At 50.6% G+C, this 18,113-nt stretch overlaps 1 protein-coding gene across 4 annotated transcripts in view; it reads left to right on the top strand.

The window, feature by feature from the left end:
- The first annotated feature begins 7,132 nt into the window (after positions 1-7,132).
- The window catches only part of CAPN1 (calpain 1), a 31,078-nt gene continuing 20,097 nt past the window's right edge, over positions 7,133-18,113 (top strand). For 3 of the 4 annotated variants that reach the window (XR_016393764.1, XM_089914535.1, XM_022591506.3), the window contains exons 1-10: positions 7,133-7,258; positions 7,992-8,259; positions 8,414-8,483; positions 8,746-8,864; positions 10,412-10,545; positions 10,633-10,801; positions 11,648-11,731; positions 12,078-12,163; positions 12,520-12,594; positions 12,732-12,892. Coding sequence is in view for 3 of the 4 variants with exons in the window: in XM_089914535.1 (XP_089770661.1) it covers positions 7,993-8,259; positions 8,414-8,483; positions 8,746-8,864; positions 10,412-10,545; positions 10,633-10,801; positions 11,648-11,731; positions 12,078-12,163; positions 12,520-12,594; positions 12,732-12,892 (1,165 nt within the window). In the remaining variant the exon portion in view is untranslated. Of the gene's footprint in view, positions 7,259-7,531; positions 7,629-7,991; positions 8,260-8,413; positions 8,484-8,745; positions 8,865-10,411; positions 10,546-10,632; positions 10,802-11,647; positions 11,732-12,077; positions 12,164-12,519; positions 12,595-12,731; positions 12,893-18,113 lie in introns of those variants that run through there. The other variant, XM_030763613.2, reaches the window with a different exon arrangement.

Genomic DNA, 18,113 nt, shown 5'->3' with positions numbered 1-18,113 from the left:
TATATTCACATGTATGTTTTGAATTTTGCACCAAGTGTCACCTTCTACCCCTGACTCCCAGCCATCTGGTTCCCCTTCCTGGAAGCAATGAAAGTAATAATTCATGTCCTTCCAGAGAAAGAATCTGAATGTATATAACCAAATGTGGTATAATAAAAATATACATATTTGGTCTTTGTCCTTGGTTCCTGGCACAGAGCTCCTAAAACCCTTAGAATTTCCAGAGTTACAGGAGTGTCTTTTGTTATTCATAATGAGCGCCTCTGGATCATACCTGAGTTTATGCTAATGAGGTTACTCAGGATGGGGGAAAACTGATCACCAGAAAAACTGATCTAGAGGGTGGGAACTTTCAGCTTCCCTACTTCCTCCAGGAGGGGCAGGGCACTGGAGATTTGGAGTTTGTGGGGAGGGTGGCTCCGCCTGCACCCCCCCCATCTTGCCCTATGAATCTCTTCTATTTGGTTGCTCCTGAGTATCCTTTATAAGAAACTGTTAACAGTAGGTAGAGCACCTTCCTGAGTGCTGAGAGCGTTCTACTGAATTATCAGGCCTGAGGAGGGGTGTTGTGGGCATCCCCAAATTTGTAGTCGGCCAGACAGGAGCGTGGGTCACCTGGGCACTCCATTTGTGGCTGGCATCTTGTGGAACTGAGCCCTTAACCCATGGGGTCTGCGCTAACTCTGGCAACTGGTGTCCGAATTGAATTGTAGGCACCTAGATGGTTTTGGAGAGTTGGTGTGGATCCGTCGCATGTATTTGGTATCCGGGAAAAAAGCTATTTAGTGTGAGACGTGGTGTCAGAAAAAAGATACCACACCAAATATGCATATATGTCCCACCCCCATTTTTAAAACACTCCAGTGGGAGAATTCCATACATCCTACTGTGTACTTATCAACGTATTTTAAAGATGGTTCCTTGTCTGCACATTCCTTTTGACAGCTGTGTAGTATTCCTCTGTGTGGATGTACTATAATGTATCTTTTTTCCTATTGATTGGCATTTGTTTCTACACTTCTGCTATTCCAAACAGTGCTATAGAGAGTCACTAAGACCTTGTAAGAACAGCATTATTCAAATGTGAAAAGGTATCTGTAGAGTGAATTCCTAGAAGAATTGTTCAGCCAAAGGTCAAGTCAAAATTGAAGGACTTTGCCAAATGTCCCTCTGCTGGGGCTATGCCTGTACTGACCTTCCCCCCCAACCTCTAGCAGAGCATGTGAAGGCTGTTTTCCAGAACACTCACCAATCAGTGAGGTACCAGATTGTTTTATGTTTGCCAAACTGCTAAGTAGAAAATGGCGTCTTGGTGAAGGTTTAATTTGTATTTTTCTTTTGAGTGAGCTCAAGCATTGTTTCATATGTTTACGAGCTCTTTGTCTACTTTTTTGTGAACTGTCCTTGTCTTTGCCCATTTTGCCACTGTTTTTGGTACCTGACTCACATATAAGGAAAAGTAGCCTTTCAGGATGTAAATTGGAAGTATTTTCTTTGGTTTATCATTTTAACTTTGCTATGCAGATTTTTTAGTGTAGTAAAATAAATTTTTGTGGCTGCTGGGTTTTGTGTCATAGTTGAAAAGACCTTTTCCACACTGAGATGATTAAAAGACTGTCTCCCTTAGCTGCTGGCTGTATTTTTGTTTTCATTTTTTACATTTAAATCATGAGTTCATCTGGAATTTATCATATACAAAATTCCTGCCCATTTTCGTAATGCCTTTTAGTGAAAAACTCATCTTTTCTCAGCAGATTTGAATTGCTGCTCTTATACTAAATTTCTATATGCATTTGGATCTATTTCTAGGTTTTTCTATCTTTCATTGATCTTTGTGTATCAGTACCTCTCTTCATTACGTCTAATTATTATAGATTGGATTTAATATCTGGTAGGGTTAGTCTCCTGTCTTCAGGAGTCTCTTAGCTATTCTTTTTTTTTTTTTTTAATTTATTTATTTTTGGTTGCATTGGGTCTTCGTTGCTGTGCACGGGCTTTCTCTAGTTGCGGTGTGCGGGCTTATTGTGGTGGCTTCTCTTGTTGCGGAGCACGGGCTCTAGGCTCACGGCCTTTAGTAGTTGTGGCTTGCAGGCTCTGGAGCGCAGGCTCAGTAGTTGTGGCACACGGGCCCAGTTGCTCTGCGGCATGTGGGATCTTCCCGGATCAGGGCTCGAACCCATGTCCCCTGTATGGGCAGGTGGATTCTTAACCACTGTGCCACCAGGGAAGTCCCTCTTGGCTATTCTTGCTTGTTCAATTTTCCATATGAAGTTTAAATCAGCTTTTCTAGTCCCTCTTCCCCTCAAACAATCTGTTAGAATTTTTAAAAATCTGTTAGAATTTTTTATTTTTTTGGCCACACCACGCGGCATGCGGGATCTTAGTTCCCCGACCAGGGATGGAACCTGCGCTCCCTGCACTGGGAGCGCAGAGTCTTAACCACTGGATGGCCAGGGAAGTCCCTAGAATTGTTAATTTCAATAAATCTATAGATTACTTTAAGAACAGACATCTCTATGAAGCATCTTTGTGTCCAGAATGAAGTGTCTGTCCCCTGCCTCTACGTACTTCTTTCAGGTGGCACCGATGGCCAGTGACTCCCAAATCTGTACCTCTATTCTGAGGGCTAGTCCCACCCCCAGGCATCTCCCCTTGGATGGGGGTGGGTCCCAAAGGTACCTCCCAAACCTGATCCTCCAGTATCCCCTCCAGATTAGTGTCCCCCACACCATTAATCCACCCAGATTCCTCCCTATCTCCCAAGAGCCATATCCAATCAGTGGCTAAGTTCTATAGGTGTTTCCAACAGCTTTATTGAGGTATAGTTGACATACAATAAACTATGTATACTTAAAAGGTACATTTTTGTTTTGACATGTATACCCCCATGAAACCATTATCACAATCAAGGTAATGAACGTATCCATCACCCCAAAAAGTTTCCTCAAGCCCCTTTGTAATCTCTCCCTCCCGCCCTTTCCCACCTGCCGGCCCCTCCAGGCACCACTGACCTGCTTTCTGTCACTAAATGGCCATCCTTTTCCTCGAATTCTCATAGAAATGGAATTATATAGAAGAATGTACTTTGGTCTGGTTTCTTACACTCAGTATAATTATTCTGAGATTCATCCATTGTTGTTCCTTTTCATTACTGGGTAGTATTCTATTGTATATATACGCACCACAATTTGCTTATCCGTTCACAATTTGTTGATGAACATTTGGTTGTGTCGAGTTTTGGCTGTTACAATTAAAACTGCTATGAATATTCACACACAAGTCTTTGTGTGGACACACGCTTTTATTTCCCTTGGGTAAATGCCTAGGAGTGGAATGGCTGGGTCGTGTAGTAGGTGTGTACTTAACTTTATTTTTCTTTTTTTAAGATAGACTATTTTTTTAGAGCAGTTTTAAGTTTACAGAAAAACTGCTCAGAAAGGGTAGAGAATTCCCATATCCCTTTTCCCACCTGCGCACAGTTTCTCCTATTAACATTTTGCATTAGTGTGGTATATTTGTTACAATTGATGAACCAATATTGATACATTGTTATTAAAGTCCATAGTTTACTTTAGGGTTCACTCTTAGTGTTGTACATTCTATGGGTTTTGCATAATGTTATGTATCCACCACTACAGTATCACACAGAAGAGTTTCACTGCCCTACAAATGCCCTGTGCTCCCTTCCCCCACCTTCCCTGAAATCTTGGCCATCACTGATCTCTTTACTGTCTCTAGTTTTACCTTTTCCAGAATGTCATATAGTTGGAATCATACACTATATAGTTTTCTTATACTGGCTTCTTTTTTAAAAAAATTAATTTAATTAATTATTTTGGCTGCCTTGGGTCTTTGTTGCTGCGCGTGGGCTTTTCTCTGGTTGAGGCTAGCGGGGGCTACTCTTCGTCGTGGTGTGTGGGCTTCTCATTGCGGTGGCTTCTCTTGTTGCAGAGCACGGGCTCTAGGCACCCGGGCTTCAGTAGTTGTGGCACGTGGGCTCAGTAGTTGTGGCTTGCGGGCTCTAGAGCGCAGGCTCAGTAGTTGTGGCACACGGGCTTAACTGCTCCGCGGCATGTGGGATCTTCCCAGACCACGGCTTGAACCCGTGTCCCCTGCATTGGCAGGTGGATTCTTAACCACTGTGCAACCAGGGAAGCCCCTATACTGGCTTCTTTTACTTAGCAATATGCATTTAAGCTTCTGGCATCTTTCTGTAGCTTGCTAGGTTATTTCTGTTTATTGCTGAATATATGTTTAACTTTTAAAGAAACTACCAAACTGTTTAACAAAGTGGTGGTATTCTGAATTCCCACCAGCAGCGTATGAGAGTTCCAACTCCTCCACATCCTTGTCAACACTTGGCATGGTCGGTCTTTTTAATTTTAGCCATTCCAGGTTTGCAATGGTGGTCCTTCTAGTTGATTTAATTTGCACTCTACCAGTGAATGAGCATTTTTTCATGTGCTTATTTGCCATCCAATATCTTCTTCGGAAATGTCTATTCATATCTTTCAACCATTTTTATTGGATTTTTTTTTAAGTTGTAAAAGTTCTTTATATATTCTAAATACAAGTCCTTCATCAGATACACATATATATATTTGCAATTATTTCCTAGTCTGTGGCTTGTCTCTTCATTTTCATAATAGTGCCTTTTGAAAACAAAGTGTTTTATTTTGATAAAGTTCAGCTTAATGTTTTTCTTTTATTGTTTCAGCTTTTTGTGTCATCTTTGCCAAGACATCTTTGCCAAGCCCAAGATTGCTAAGATTTTTCCTATGCTTTCTTCTAGAGGTTTTATAGTCCTAGAGTATATATTTAGGTGTATAATCCAGTTGGAGTTACATTTTGATATGGTGTATCCTAAATAGTTATCAAATCCATCTATTTCCCACTTGTGTCTACCACCTCCCTAGTTTGATCCACCCACTCCCAGGCATCCTTCTCCTTCATTTGTACAAATCTGAGCAGCCTTCTATGTAGAACAAAATCCATCTTCCATGGCCGACCCAGACCTGCCACAACTCTTCTCTCCCTTTCTCTCTCTGTGCTCAAGCAACACTAAGAATATTTCAGTTCCTCCATATGCCAAGGCAATTAATTCCCCTCACTGGCATCTCGCCCACCCCTGCCATAACTCCCTTTGTCTGATTTATGCCTCTTCTAACACCTAGATTAGCTAAGGCTTCACTTATGGGCTTCCTTCACACCATTCTTCTTCTCAACCAATCGTGGGTCTAAAAGTTGAGGCACTGTCTGCTTCCTTCAGAGGGAGCCAAGGCCATAGGTCTTCACCATCTTATGCCCAGGTGAGCACAGTGCCTTGCACATACAGGAGGTGGTCAGTGCCCATGAACAGTCAAACGCAGTCAGCAGGAGTGACAGTTGGGTGGAAGTAATTCTGAGGACTGTGGGACACATAGATTGAGCCAGAGGGCTTTGAGGGGAGGGGTGGCCTCTGCTACCTCTCCAGAGCATCTTTCCTCTCCCAGGCCCCTGCTCTCTGTGATCCAGTCACAAGGAACACTTGCAATTCCCCTTACTGGCCTGTTCCCCCAGCCTCTGGACCTTTGCACACGCAGTTCTTTCAGCTAAGAACACCCTATCCAGCACCTCACTGCCTGGTTAATTCCGACTTTTCCAATAGGATTCACCTTCCTTAATCCCCAAAGCTGAACCAGGAGAGCAGCCTCCTCTAGCACGCGCTGGTCTGCCTTAGTCATGGGTCTCTGTTAGGCAAAGACCTGTCGGCGGTTTAGTCAAGATTGGACACATTAATGCCCAGTGGTGAAGAGCAAAGAGCTCAGAAACTGGTTCTAGCCCTGACTCACCAGTTGAAGGAGCTGAGCAAGTCGCACTCTCTTAGGCCTCAGTTTTCCTCATCTGTAAACTAGGAGTGAGAATGGAGTCAGATTAGATCAGTGGCTCTTAACCTTCTTGGGGTCATGCGCCCTCAAGTCCTAGGAAGGCTACGCACTGTTTCCCCAACAAAATGCTTGTGTGTACATCATATAAGGGCTTCGACCTGCTGGGTCGGGGCCCCCAAGGTCAATCAAAAGCCCTGAGCTGGGGGACCGGACCGCTGCAGTCTCGCTCCCTCCTGCTTCTCGACTCTCCACCTTCTGCATCTCGGGAGGTGGGGTCTCTCCCGGTCCCGGGTGGGCCTACTGTCCTGCTCGCAGTCTCTCCCGCCGCCTCCTGGGTAAAGCGGCACACGGGCATTCCCAGGTGGATGGGAGAAGGAGGGCTTGGAGGAGAGGGCAGGGATGCCGGCCTCGCAACTTCCAGGTTCAAGAAACCTCAGAGAGTAAGAGAAAGATGGGCTTCCACAGTTCCTCATTTCATCACAGTCGCTGCGCGAATGGGGAAACTAAGGCCGAGAGGGGCAGGGACTTACCCAAGGTCACGCAGCCAGCCCGGGCGTGGGGGACCGGTTCCTCGAGCCCCGCCCGGCGCCCGGAGCCTGCGCCCCAGGGCGCGGGGGTGCCGTGGGGGGGAAGCCGGCCCTGCCCAGGAGCCGGTCTGCGGCGAGGACCCGGCAGGGTGGGGCTGCCGTTTGCAGAGCGTCCGACAGGGGTCGGCTCGCCCGCCAGCCCGGCCCCTCCTCCGAGCAGCTGCCTCAGCCCGAGGTAATCTCGGCCCCGCGCTTAGGGCGCGCGGGGCCGGGGGCGGAGGGACAGCTGCGGCCCCGCGGAGGAGGGGCGCCGGGGGTACGGACCCGGGACTGCGGAAGGCGGCGCCGCCGGGCCGGACTCCCGAGAATGCCCTCTGGGGGCGCCGCGTGGGGTGGGGCCGCCGGGCCCTGCAACTCGAGCTGTTGCCCCTGGTTAAAAATACCCCCTGTCCTGTCCTCTCCCTCCCCATCCCCCGCGGTGCCCTTCCGTCCGGGCCCCAGCCCTCCCCACCCCGACTGGCGCTGGCCCCTCCCCGGGGACAACTCTGCCTTTTACTAATTTGTCCTCCCGCGCAGTTGGCCCGGCGTCTGCGGAGGGAGGGGCGGGGAGACACCGTGAGTTAGAGAGATAGTCTGAGAAGGTGCCCGAGAGATAAGGGAGGGCAGAGAGGAAGCGGGCCTGGAGCCCGAGGAGGAGGAAGAGAAGGGGCAGAAGGAGGGAGGGAGGGAGGGAGGGAGGAGGGCGGAGGGGCCGCGGGAGCAGGGCGGGGAGGAGCGCTCTTCCTGGTTGGGCCCTGTCCTCAGCTGCCACCGGGAAAGCCAGCCGCAGGGACCGCAGCGACCCCCCGAACACTCCTCCCCCAGGTAAGGAGGTGGGTGGCCGGGCCGCTGTTCCCGGAGCCTGGCCACTGCTCCCGCTCCCGGGCTGAGGGGCTACCTCTACCCCGGGCTCTCTGAGTGCCTGGGACTGGGGCAGGGGCTGGGGAAGCCGCACAGCTCCGGCGCCCGCCCCAGCCTGCGTTCCTCACTGCCTCCAGGGGCCGGGCTGCGCTGGGCTGGGGGAGGGCCGGAGGGGGAAGGACTGAGGCGCAGCAGCCCTGATCATTCAACCTGTCTCAGGAGCTTGGGGAGGGGGACCCCGACTGCCTGGAGTACTCAGCCCCCGGGCCAGGGAAAGGGGCCAGTGTACGGGAGCTCGGCTAGTTTGAGGAGGGGGGTTACAGGCAGGCAAACGGTAAGAGGCCTTCCCTGGGGTCTCCCACCTTCCTGGTTCCTTGTGTTATTTCGGGCTCCGCCCTTCCCCAACCTGACTGGCTGACCACAGGACTGCAGACCCAGGACAATGGGCATCTGGGAAAAGAGAGGTGGTAGCACTGGGTGGGGGTAGGGAGATGGTGGCCACCATACCTGGGGGGGTGGGAAGCCCCCTCTCCAGGGTTCTGGGAGCAAAGGGAGGTGGCAGCCCTGATTCAGTGAGAGGAGCAGTCGCGGGGGGAATCCCAGGTCTGGGGAGGAAGGAAAGCAGTGTTAGCAGACAGGAGTCCCAGCTGTAGTCCTGGGAAGGCCTGGGTTCTGAGCAGGCCCATCTCTCCCACAGGATGGCTGAGGAGGTCATCACTCCGGTGTACTGCACCGGGGTGTCTGCACAAGTGCAAAAGCAGCGGGCCAAGGAGCTGGGCCTGGGCCGCCATGAAAACGCCATCAAGTACCTGGGCCAGGATTATGATCAGCTGCGGGTTCACTGCCTGCAGAGTGGGGCCCTCTTCCGTGATGAGGCTTTCCCCCCAGTGCCCCAGAGCCTGGGCTTCAAGGACCTGGGCCCTAACTCCTCCAAAACCTATGGCATCAAGTGGAAGCGTCCCACGGTGAGAGGGGCCACCCTGGGTGGGATTCAGTTTACCCCCTTCCTGGGTGAGGAGTGGGAATAGGACTCCAGGTCCCTAGAGTGGGGTCTGGGGTACCTGGGTTCCAGTTTCTAGGAGGGGCTGGCCCAGAGACAGGACTCTGGGTCTCTTGCAGGAGCTGTTCTCAAACCCCCAGTTCATCGTGGATGGGGCCACCCGCACAGACATCTGCCAGGGAGCACTGGGTAGGCCCTGGGGCGTTGAGTGTTTTTCCAAAGTAGTTCCCTATACCCGTTCCTTCCTGCTCTGCCTCGGCCCCTCCCTTCTGCAAGCCCAAGCGGGCTCTGGCTATCAGTGCTGGGGCTGGTTTGCCCAGATTCCTGGGTCTTTTCTGAAAGTTGAGGGGAGCCCTGCCCAGGGAGCCCGTTTCTCCCCAGCATGGCACTCGTGTGCACCATTGGGCGCAGATTGGTAGAGCAGGCCTGACGTGGCTCTTTCCCATCCCAGGGGACTGTTGGCTCCTGGCGGCCATCGCCTCCCTTACCCTCAATGACACCCTCCTGCACCGAGTAGTTCCACATGGCCAAAGCTTCCAGGATGGCTACGTCGGCATCTTCCATTTCCAGGTGAGGAGCCCCACATGCACCTTGGGCAGGGGGGGTGAGGGAGAGAGGGGTAGCAGGCACTGCAGGTGGTGGGGACACTGAAGTTAGGGTGGCTCAGGGCCACACCTTGCAGGGCCAGCCCTCCCTCTCGAAAGTATTGTGTGTGACCTCTTGATTCCATCTCCGATCCGTCATGTGTGAGAACCTGTCATGTGTGAAACGGCTGGACAGGTATTTCGGCTGGCAGCTTTCCTGGACGCTTGTGCACATCGGGGGAGAAAAGTGCTTAGAAGAGTAGAAAGATCTCTGTGTTATATCCTGTGGGACAAATCCTTTCCCTCCTCAGGGTCTCAGTTTCCCTATCTGAGAAACAGAGAGTGTTCTGCCGGGAAAACCGACCAGCACATGTGGCCATCTACACCCTTGGCATCAGTCCACCCACCCACCCACTCCCAGCTCCGCCTGCACTTTGGCAATCGCCAGCCTCTTAGAGGGCCTTGCAGAAAAGAAAGACTCGGGATTAAGCCTATTTAAACCAGCGTTTCCTGATGTTGTTTGCGCACAGGGCCCATTTTTCAAATCACGCTAATGAATTCTCAGTAGGCTGGTTTTGGGAGAGACACACCCCCAGGAAGCCTGGATGAGAATCTCTGGCCCCAGTGTCCTCTCCTTCCGCCTAGCCAGGGAGCCCCTTGCCCTACCTCGTCCTCACCGGCCTCGGCGCCTAAGGCTTGACTTGCAGGACCACCGTGCGGTGGCAACTACTGCGGCCAAGTGCGGCACCTGCCGGCGTTGGCCCACCGGGGCGTGGCCTCACCGCCCTTTCCCCACCCTCTCCCCTCACTCCACCAATCCGCTCCTCCCCGGCCTCTGATTGGCCCGTTCACTCCCTCACAGAAAGTGCGGTGGGCCCACCTCCTCTCCTCGCCCCCTTGTTCGGCGCACACACACAGCCCCGAATGCCAATGCCCCAATGCCGTAGCACTGAGTCACTTTTGGCCTCGGCAGGCCGACTCCTACCTCTCTGGGAAACTTGGCCCTCAAGGCATCTATGAAGCAAACCCTGCGGTTTGCTGTCCACCTTGTGGTTGAAGGATCTGGATGACACATTTTTATTCCACACCTAATTTACATAGGTATCCGCAGCCCCCCTACACACACACACACGCACACACACACACACACACACACACACACACACACACACACACACCATGGCCTAGAATGGGGAGGGGGAAAGGCAGGGGTCATGGCCTTAAAAGGTTCCGAGAGAGCCAAGGCCCAAGGGCTTTGCAACCTCTCCATCCCTTGGTCTGTTTCAAAAAATATCAACAATGCTGCCCTAAAAACTACCTTCCTAATCTTCTTTAGTTTTCCCATGAGGAAGGCATTGCTGTTCCCTTTTGTGGAGAGGGAAGGTGAGGCTCAGAGAGGATAACTGGCTCAGATCCTGTGTCTAGGACATATGACCTAGAATCAGGTATCTAGTAAGTGGGAGAGCTGCTGAGGCCTAAGCTCAGGCCCCGGGGATCTCAAAGCAGGTACTCACTATGCTTCTCTTCCCCCAGCTGTGGCAGTTTGGGGAGTGGGTGGACGTGGTGGTGGATGACCTGCTGCCCACCAAGGACGGGAAGCTGGTGTTCGTGCACTCTGCCCAAGGTAACGAGTTCTGGAGTGCTCTGCTGGAGAAGGCCTATGCCAAGTGAGTAGGGGCCCAGCGAGAGCTCCAGGCCACCCCCAGAGTGTGGGGTCCCGCTTGGTACAGAGTGCTGACCGGGGCCTCCCACAGGGTGAATGGCAGCTACGAGGCCCTTTCAGGAGGCAGCACCTCCGAGGGCTTTGAGGACTTCACAGGTGGGGTCACCGAATGGTACGAGCTGCGGAAGGCGCCCAGCGACCTCTACAGCATCATCCTCAAGGCGCTGGAGCGAGGCTCCCTGCTGGGCTGCTCCATTGATGTGAGTGCGCTCCATCCTGTGACCTGAGCCTCCTAGTGGCTCCCTTTCCCTACCCAGCCCAGCCTCAGACTCGCTGCAGGCTTGGCTCCAGACCCCATCCTTCACCTCACACCATCCCCGGATCCTCACCCAGCCGCGCCCATCACTTCAGTCCCATCTTCCACCTCCATGCCTGGCGTCATCCTGGTCCCCAAAGCCTCAGACCTCAGCTTGTTTTCCTCACTTCAGCTCCTTGTTCCTGTCATCTAAGGCCTTGCCTGTCTGCTCTCCAGTTCGCAGCCTCAGACCTCAGCTCCTTCCTAGTGCCGGCTCCCGTGGGCCCCCGCTTCTTCCCGCACTCCATTCACTCCCTCAGTTGCTTTTCTGTTCCCACGACTCATCCTCAGACCTCCTTCATCCTTGATGTCAGCCTCCACCCCCACCATCACTGCATCCTCCACTCCAGCCCCGCCCCCATGCTCTTCCTCAGTCCTACCCGACTCTAGTCTGTTCTCCGCCCTCTTCTCCGCCTCACTGTGTCCCTCCACACGAGGTCCTCTGAGGACCTCGTGGCTCTGTGGTGAGGCGAGGGGCTATGCATGGCTGTATGTGTGTGTTCATGCATGTTTGCACAGGGTGTGGCCAGCTCTGGCCACAAGCAGTGTCAGCGGGGTGCCCAGGCCCCGCCACCAGTGGTAACATTGGTGGAGTAGCAGGCAGCACCCCTTCCAGGGGCTGAGATGGGGGTCAGGGTTCCTGCCTATCACTTTGCATAGCTGTTGTGTGTGCAAGGGAACGCCAAGACTCGGGGTTCATCTCCTGACCGGGGATGGGGACAATGGCCATAGTATGTGTGTCTTTCTGCAGATCTCCAGCATTCTGGATATGGAGGCTGTCACCTTCAAGAAGCTAGTGAAGGGCCACGCCTACTCTGTGACCGGGGCCAAGCAGGTACTGCCCCACGTGGAGGTCTTCCCTGCAGGGCCGTTCCTGCTTCCTTGTCTCTCTGTGTGGCCAGGGCTGTGGGAAAGGCTGACTCTTCCTTTGACCTCCTGCAGCACCTTTTCTATCTCCTGGGGACTCTCATCCAGAGATGTTTATCTTGTGCCCCCCTGACTTACTCTAGTTTGTGCACATAGCTGCCTTCTTCAGCAGGTTACTCCCCAACAGGCTTCTCAGCTGTGCTTCCCATGGTGGGTGCTGGGTGCTGAGCTGGGCTCGGCGAGGGTGAGGTGGAGGGAAGGGGTGCTAAAAGTGTGTACCAGAAGCAGGCACTGATGGGAGCTCTGGGGAACAGGTGAACTACCAGGGCCAGATGGTGAACCTGATCCGGATGCGGAACCCCTGGGGCGAGGTGGAGTGGACAGGAGCCTGGAGTGACGGGTGAGGGGCCGCTGACACTGGCCAGGGAGGCTGGGGGAGGCTGTTCAGTGCCACTGGCATTTCTGCTGGGGGCTCTGCCAGCCCAGGGTGGGCTCAGGATTGGACAGAGGGGCCCATCTGCATGTGACTGGGTCTGAGGACTGCCCTGACAGAGCTCAGGCTGTGCGGGCCGCTGTGCCCAGCCTGTGAGCATCCTTGGGGCATCTGACCCGGCCCCTATAAGACAACTGGGACTGGGATCTCTGGACTTGGCCTGGAGGAGGCCTCCTGACCCGGGCCAGGGGAGGACAGGCCTCAGGGACAGAGGCTGGGCAGGTCAGTGGCCAGCAGCCCCTGGCAGTGCCCTTTCCCCACAGCTCCCCGGAGTGGAACAGCGTAGACCCTTATGTTCGGGAGCAGCTCCGGGTCAAGATGGAGGACGGGGAGTTCTGGTGAGCAGCCCCCTCTTCAGTCTGGCCGTTCTTGGGGACAGGCACCCCAGCTCCCAATCCCCCCAAACCCAGCCGTGCCACGTCCCTCGGTGCCCTGGCTGGGGGCCCTGGCTCACCTCTCACCTCGACCCCCCCAGGATGTCCTTCCGAGACTTCATGCGTGAGTTCACCCGCCTGGAGATCTGCAACCTGACGCCCGACACACTCAAGAGCCAGAGGTTCCGCAACTGGAACACCACCCTGTACGAGGGCACCTGGCGGCGGGGGAGCACCGCGGGGGGCTGCCGCAACTACCCAGGTGACCTGGCCTTGAGAGCGCAGGGGGGCGGGTCTGGGCCCTGCTGCCCCGGACATGTCTTCTCTCTGAGCCTCAGTTTCCTTGCCTGTAAGGTAGGGGTAGTTGTGCTGACCTCGTGAGTTTGCTTTGAGGATGAAATATTGAATGTCCTTGTAAATTCCAAAGATCCACATTTGATTCCCTTGCTGGGGTCTGAGCCAGAGTGCTGACAAGGGGAGAAGGCTTTGTTGCCGTCCAGCCACCTTCCTGTCACTCCTCATTCCAAGACCTTCCTCCTGGCCCACTGTCTCCCTCCTTGATTCTCTGTCACCTTTCCCTGGGCGTCTAGATCCGTGGGGTATCCTTCCTCTCCCATCTCGCCTTCTCTTCTTACCAGGCTAGAGCCCTCATCCTTACCAGGTTGGAGTCACCATTTTAATCTTCCCCCTGCAAACGCTCGAGTTTCCCGGCCCCTTTGTCCCTGTGCCCCATAACCCTAGTTGAACCCTCTCCACCGGCTCCAGAACCGCTGACTGTGCCTGAAGAGAAGTTACACACCTGGGGCAGTATTTTCCCTGTAAATTCACAGACGCAAACCTCAGTCGTGCACTTTGCATGACCCCAGCAGCTCCTATGAGTACGTTCCCACTCTCTCCTCAGACCTGCCTCCACTGTCACCCTCATATGATTTCATGGGACACCCATCCCATTCCCACCCCCAAGTCCCCCAGCCTGACTGGACCTGTGCCCGCCTTTGCTGCCTTGCCACCCGGGACAGTGGCAGAACTATTCCTGCTCGTGGGGACCCCGCACCTCTGCTCCAGACTCCCTTCTCCCTTACTCTGAAAGCCTCCCGCTCCTTCATCTGTCACCTCTCACTCTGTGTCGTGATGAGAGAACTGCCTGCCTCAGAACAGTCGCCTGTCTCTCGACCCACTCCCCCGCCCATTTCTCTGCTCCCCTTCAAAGTGAAATTTCTCAGCAGTGCCGCCCTCAGCATTTCCTTGCTCGCTTCCAGTTCAGCGTTTAACCCCCTCTGGTCCAGCTTCCACCCCACCCCGGTGCTGCAGCGTCTCACTGGCCAGCTTCGGCTGTCCCGCGTCCACCACTACAGCTCTGCTCTCATGACCTGCCCCTGTTAGCAGTTCTCAGGCTGGCTCACAGCCCTCTGTTTTCAAGCATTCTTCTCCCTCACAGGGATCTAATTTCATCAGTTTTTCCCCAAACAGATGACCACTGTTCCCTGTACCACTTATTGAGAAGTCTATCCTTTCCCTGCAACGCCAGCCCCATCATACAGTTCCCACGTATGTGTGGGTCTGTTTCTGAGTTGCTTTTCTGTCCCTTGGCCTATCCCACTGCCAAGAGTGCATTGGTTTAGTAGCTATAGATTTATAAGTCCTGAAATTGGACAGGATGAATTCCTTCTTCAGGAGCCTCTTAGCTCTTCGTGCTCCTCTTTTTGTTTTTTCTATGTGAATTTTAGGATCAGTTTACCAAGTCCTACAAAAAGCCCCTTTTGAGATTTTACTTTGGAATTGGATTGACTCTGCAGACCAATTTGGGGAGAATTGACATCTTTACAATTTTGAATCTTCTTATCCAAGAATGTGGTATATCTCTTTATTTATTTAGGCCTTCTTTAATGTCTTTCATCATAAAGGGCTTATACATCTGTTGAAATTTATTCCTAGATACGTTATCATCTTGTTGCTGTTGTAAATGGTATCTCTTTTAAAATTACCTCTCCCAAGTAGTTGCTGATACTGTAGCATGCAGCTGACCTTTTAAGTTTATTCTGTATCCAGCAAACTTGTTAAACTGTAGTTAACTTTACTCATTTTTCTGTAGATCCTTTTTGCTTTTCTAACTGACAGTATAGCATCTGAGAATAGTGATGAATTTGTTTCTTTTCCAATTCTTATTATTTTTGTTGCATTTCCTTGTTTAATGTGCTGGCCAGGCCTGCAGCATGCTGACTAACACTGGCTATGTCCTGGTATTACCCCTCTCTCAAAGGAAAAGTTTTTTTTTTTTTTTGCTGTACGCGGGCCTCTCACTGTTGTGGCCTCTCCCGTTGCGGAGCACAGGCTCCGGACGCGCAGGCTCAGCGGCCATGGCTCACGGGCCCAGCCGCTGTGCGGCATGTGGGATCTTCCCGGACCGGGGCACGAACCCGTGTCCCCCGCATCGGCAGGCGGACTCTCAACCACTGCGCCACCAGAGAAGCCCAAAGGAAAAGTTTTTACTAGTAAATGTTGACTGTAGATTTCATCACTAAAAACTTTTCTACTGTAGGTTTTTGTTTTTGTTTATACATTTATTTATTTATTTATTTATTTTTGGCTTTGTTTGGTCTTTGTTGCTGTGTGCAGGCTTTCTCTAGTTGCAGTGAGCGGGGTCTACTCTTCGTTGCGGTTTGCGGGCTTCTCCTTGCGGTGGCTTCTCTTGTTGTGGAGCACTGGCTCTAGGCGCTCAGGCTTCAGTAGTTGTGGTGCACAGGCTTAGCTGCTCCGCGGCATGTGGGATCTTCCCAGGCCAGGGCTCGAACCCGTGTCCCCTGCATTGGCAGGCAGATTCTTAACCACTGCACCACCAGGGAAGCCCCTTGTTTTCATTTTTGTATGCACCTTTTATCAGATTAATGAAGCTTAATGTTATTAAATACTTTATTATTAGAATTAGCTTTTTTCTTCTATCTGTTAAAAAGGTAAGTTACACTGATCACTTTTCTAATATTAAATTAACCTTACATTCCTGAGATTAAAAACAACAGAGTCAGGCTTCCCTGGTGGAGCAGTGGTTGAGAGTCCGCCTGCCGATGCGGGGGACACGGGTTCGTGCCCCGGTCCGGGAAGATCCCACATGCCACGGAGCGGCTGGGCCCGTGAGCCATGGCCACTGAGCCTACGCGTCCAGAGCCTGTGCTCCGCAACAGGAGAGGCCACAACAGTGAGAGGCCCGCGTACCGCAAAAAAAAAAAGAAAAAAAAAAGAAAACCAGAGTCATGACATAACTTTTTTTATACAATAATTTTACATCCATGTTCATGACTGAGATTTGCCTATAGTTTTCCTTTCTCATACTTACCTTGTCTAGTTTTGGTATTGGTGCTGTATTTGGCTGGTAAAGTGAACTGGGAAATGTTTTCTCTTTTTCTGTTTTCTAGAAGAGTTTGCATAAGGTGGGTATGATTTTTTGCTTGAATGTTTGGTGGAACTGGTCTATAAAGCTGTCAGGCCTGCTCTTTTATTTGTGTGAAGATTAACTTTTGTTATTGAGTATCTTTAATGGTGATTGAATTATTCAGGTCTTCTATTTCCTCTTGAGACTCTTTTGATGAGTTTTATTTTCTAGAAGTTGATCCTTTGCATATTGTTTTCACAATTATTAGCGTGAAGTCATGCTTAATATACGATACCTCACGTGCAATGATATCATCTCTTTTATTGGTAATGTTGCTTGTTGGCACTGTCTGTTTTGTTTTTACTAATCCTGTGAGGGGGTTGTCAATATTAGTCTTTAAATAGAAATGATTTTTTTACTTTATCGATCCTTTTTAGTTTTTTTTTCTATATTATTAATCTTTGCTTTCTTGCTTGTTATCTCATTCCTCTGCTTTCTTTGGATTTATTTTTAGACTTTATGACATCTTTTTTTCTTTCCAGTTCTATTGTGATGTAATTGACATTCAGCACTGTATAAGATGCACAGCATAATGATTTGACTCACATACGTCATAAAATGATGACCACAGTAAGTTTAGTGAACATCTGTCATCTCATATAGATACCACATTAAAGAAATAGAAGAAATGTATCTTTTCCTTGTGATGAGCACTCTTAGGCTCTTAGGGTTTACTCTCTGCACAGCTTTCATATATAACGTATAGCAGTGTGAATTCTGTTTATCATGTTGTACATTGCAGCCCTAGCACTTATTCACTTTAAAACTGGAAATGTATACCTTTTGACCACCTTCATCCAATTCCCTCTGCCCCCACCCTTTGCCTCTGATCACCACAAATGTGATCTCTTTTCCTATGAGTTTGTTTGTTTGTTTGTTTTTGAAGGATAATTGAACTACAACGCTATGTGAGTTCCTGGTCCACAACATAGGGATTCGATATTTCTGTACATTTCAAAACCATCACTACAATAAATCTAGTTGTCGTCTGTCACCATACAAAGATATTACAAAACTACTGATTATATTTCCCACACTGTACATTTCATATCTGTGACTCATTTATTTTGTAATTGAAAATTTGTACCTCTTAATCTCTCTTACCTATTTGTCTTCTCTCTCTCTCCCCCTCCTCTCTGGCAACCACCTGTTTGTTCTCTGTATCTCTGACTCTGTTACTGTTTAGCTGTGGTTTTTCATTTGTTTTGCTTTTTTAGATTCCACATATAAACAAAATCATCCAGTATTTGTCTTTTTGAATTAGTGTTTTCATTTTCTTTGGAAAAATACTCAGGAGTGGAATTGCTGGATATCATGGTAGTTCTATTTTTAATTTTTTGAGGAATCTCCATAGCGAGGAATTCCATTTTGAGGAATCTCCATGTTCTCCATAGTGGCTGCACCAATTTACATTCCCACCAACAGGGCACAAGGGTTCCCTTTTCTCTACATCCCTGCCAACACTTATTTGTTGTCTTTTTAATAATAGCCATTCTGACAGGTGTGAGGTGAAATCTCATTGCGATGTTGATTAGTTATGTTGAGGATTTTTTCATGTGTTCTTTGGCCATCTGTATGTCTTTGGAAAAATGTCTATTCAGTTCCTCTGTCCTTTTTTTTTTTTTTTTTTTTTTGCGGTACGCGGGCCTCTCACTGTTGTGGCCTCTCCCGTTGCGGAGCACAGGCTCCGGACGCACAGGCTCAGCGGCCATGGCTCACGGGCCCAGCCGCTGTGCGGCATGTGGGATCTTCCCGGACCGGGGCACGAACCCGCGTCCCCTGCATCGGCAGGCGGACTCTCAACCACTGTGCCACCAGGGAAGCCCTGCCCATTTTTAGATCGGGTTGTCTTTTCATATATTTTATATATATATATATATCTTTATATATTCTGGATGTGAGCCTTATGAGGTAGATGGTTTGTATGTATTTTCTCCCATTCTGTGGGTTGTCTTTTCATTTTCTTGATAGTGTCCTTTGAAGCACAGAAGGTTTTAATTTTGATGAAGCCCAATTTTTATTTTTTCCTTTTGTTTCTCATGCTTTTGGTGTCATA

This window comes from Delphinapterus leucas, chromosome 7 (assembly GCF_059928025.1).
Source record: "Delphinapterus leucas isolate spDelLeu-1000000601 "Yukka" chromosome 7, BTC_Dleu_Yukka2, whole genome shotgun sequence".
NCBI classification, from domain to species: domain Eukaryota; kingdom Metazoa; phylum Chordata; class Mammalia; order Artiodactyla; family Monodontidae; genus Delphinapterus; species Delphinapterus leucas.
This window is presented reverse-complemented; position numbering and strand designations above follow the sequence as displayed.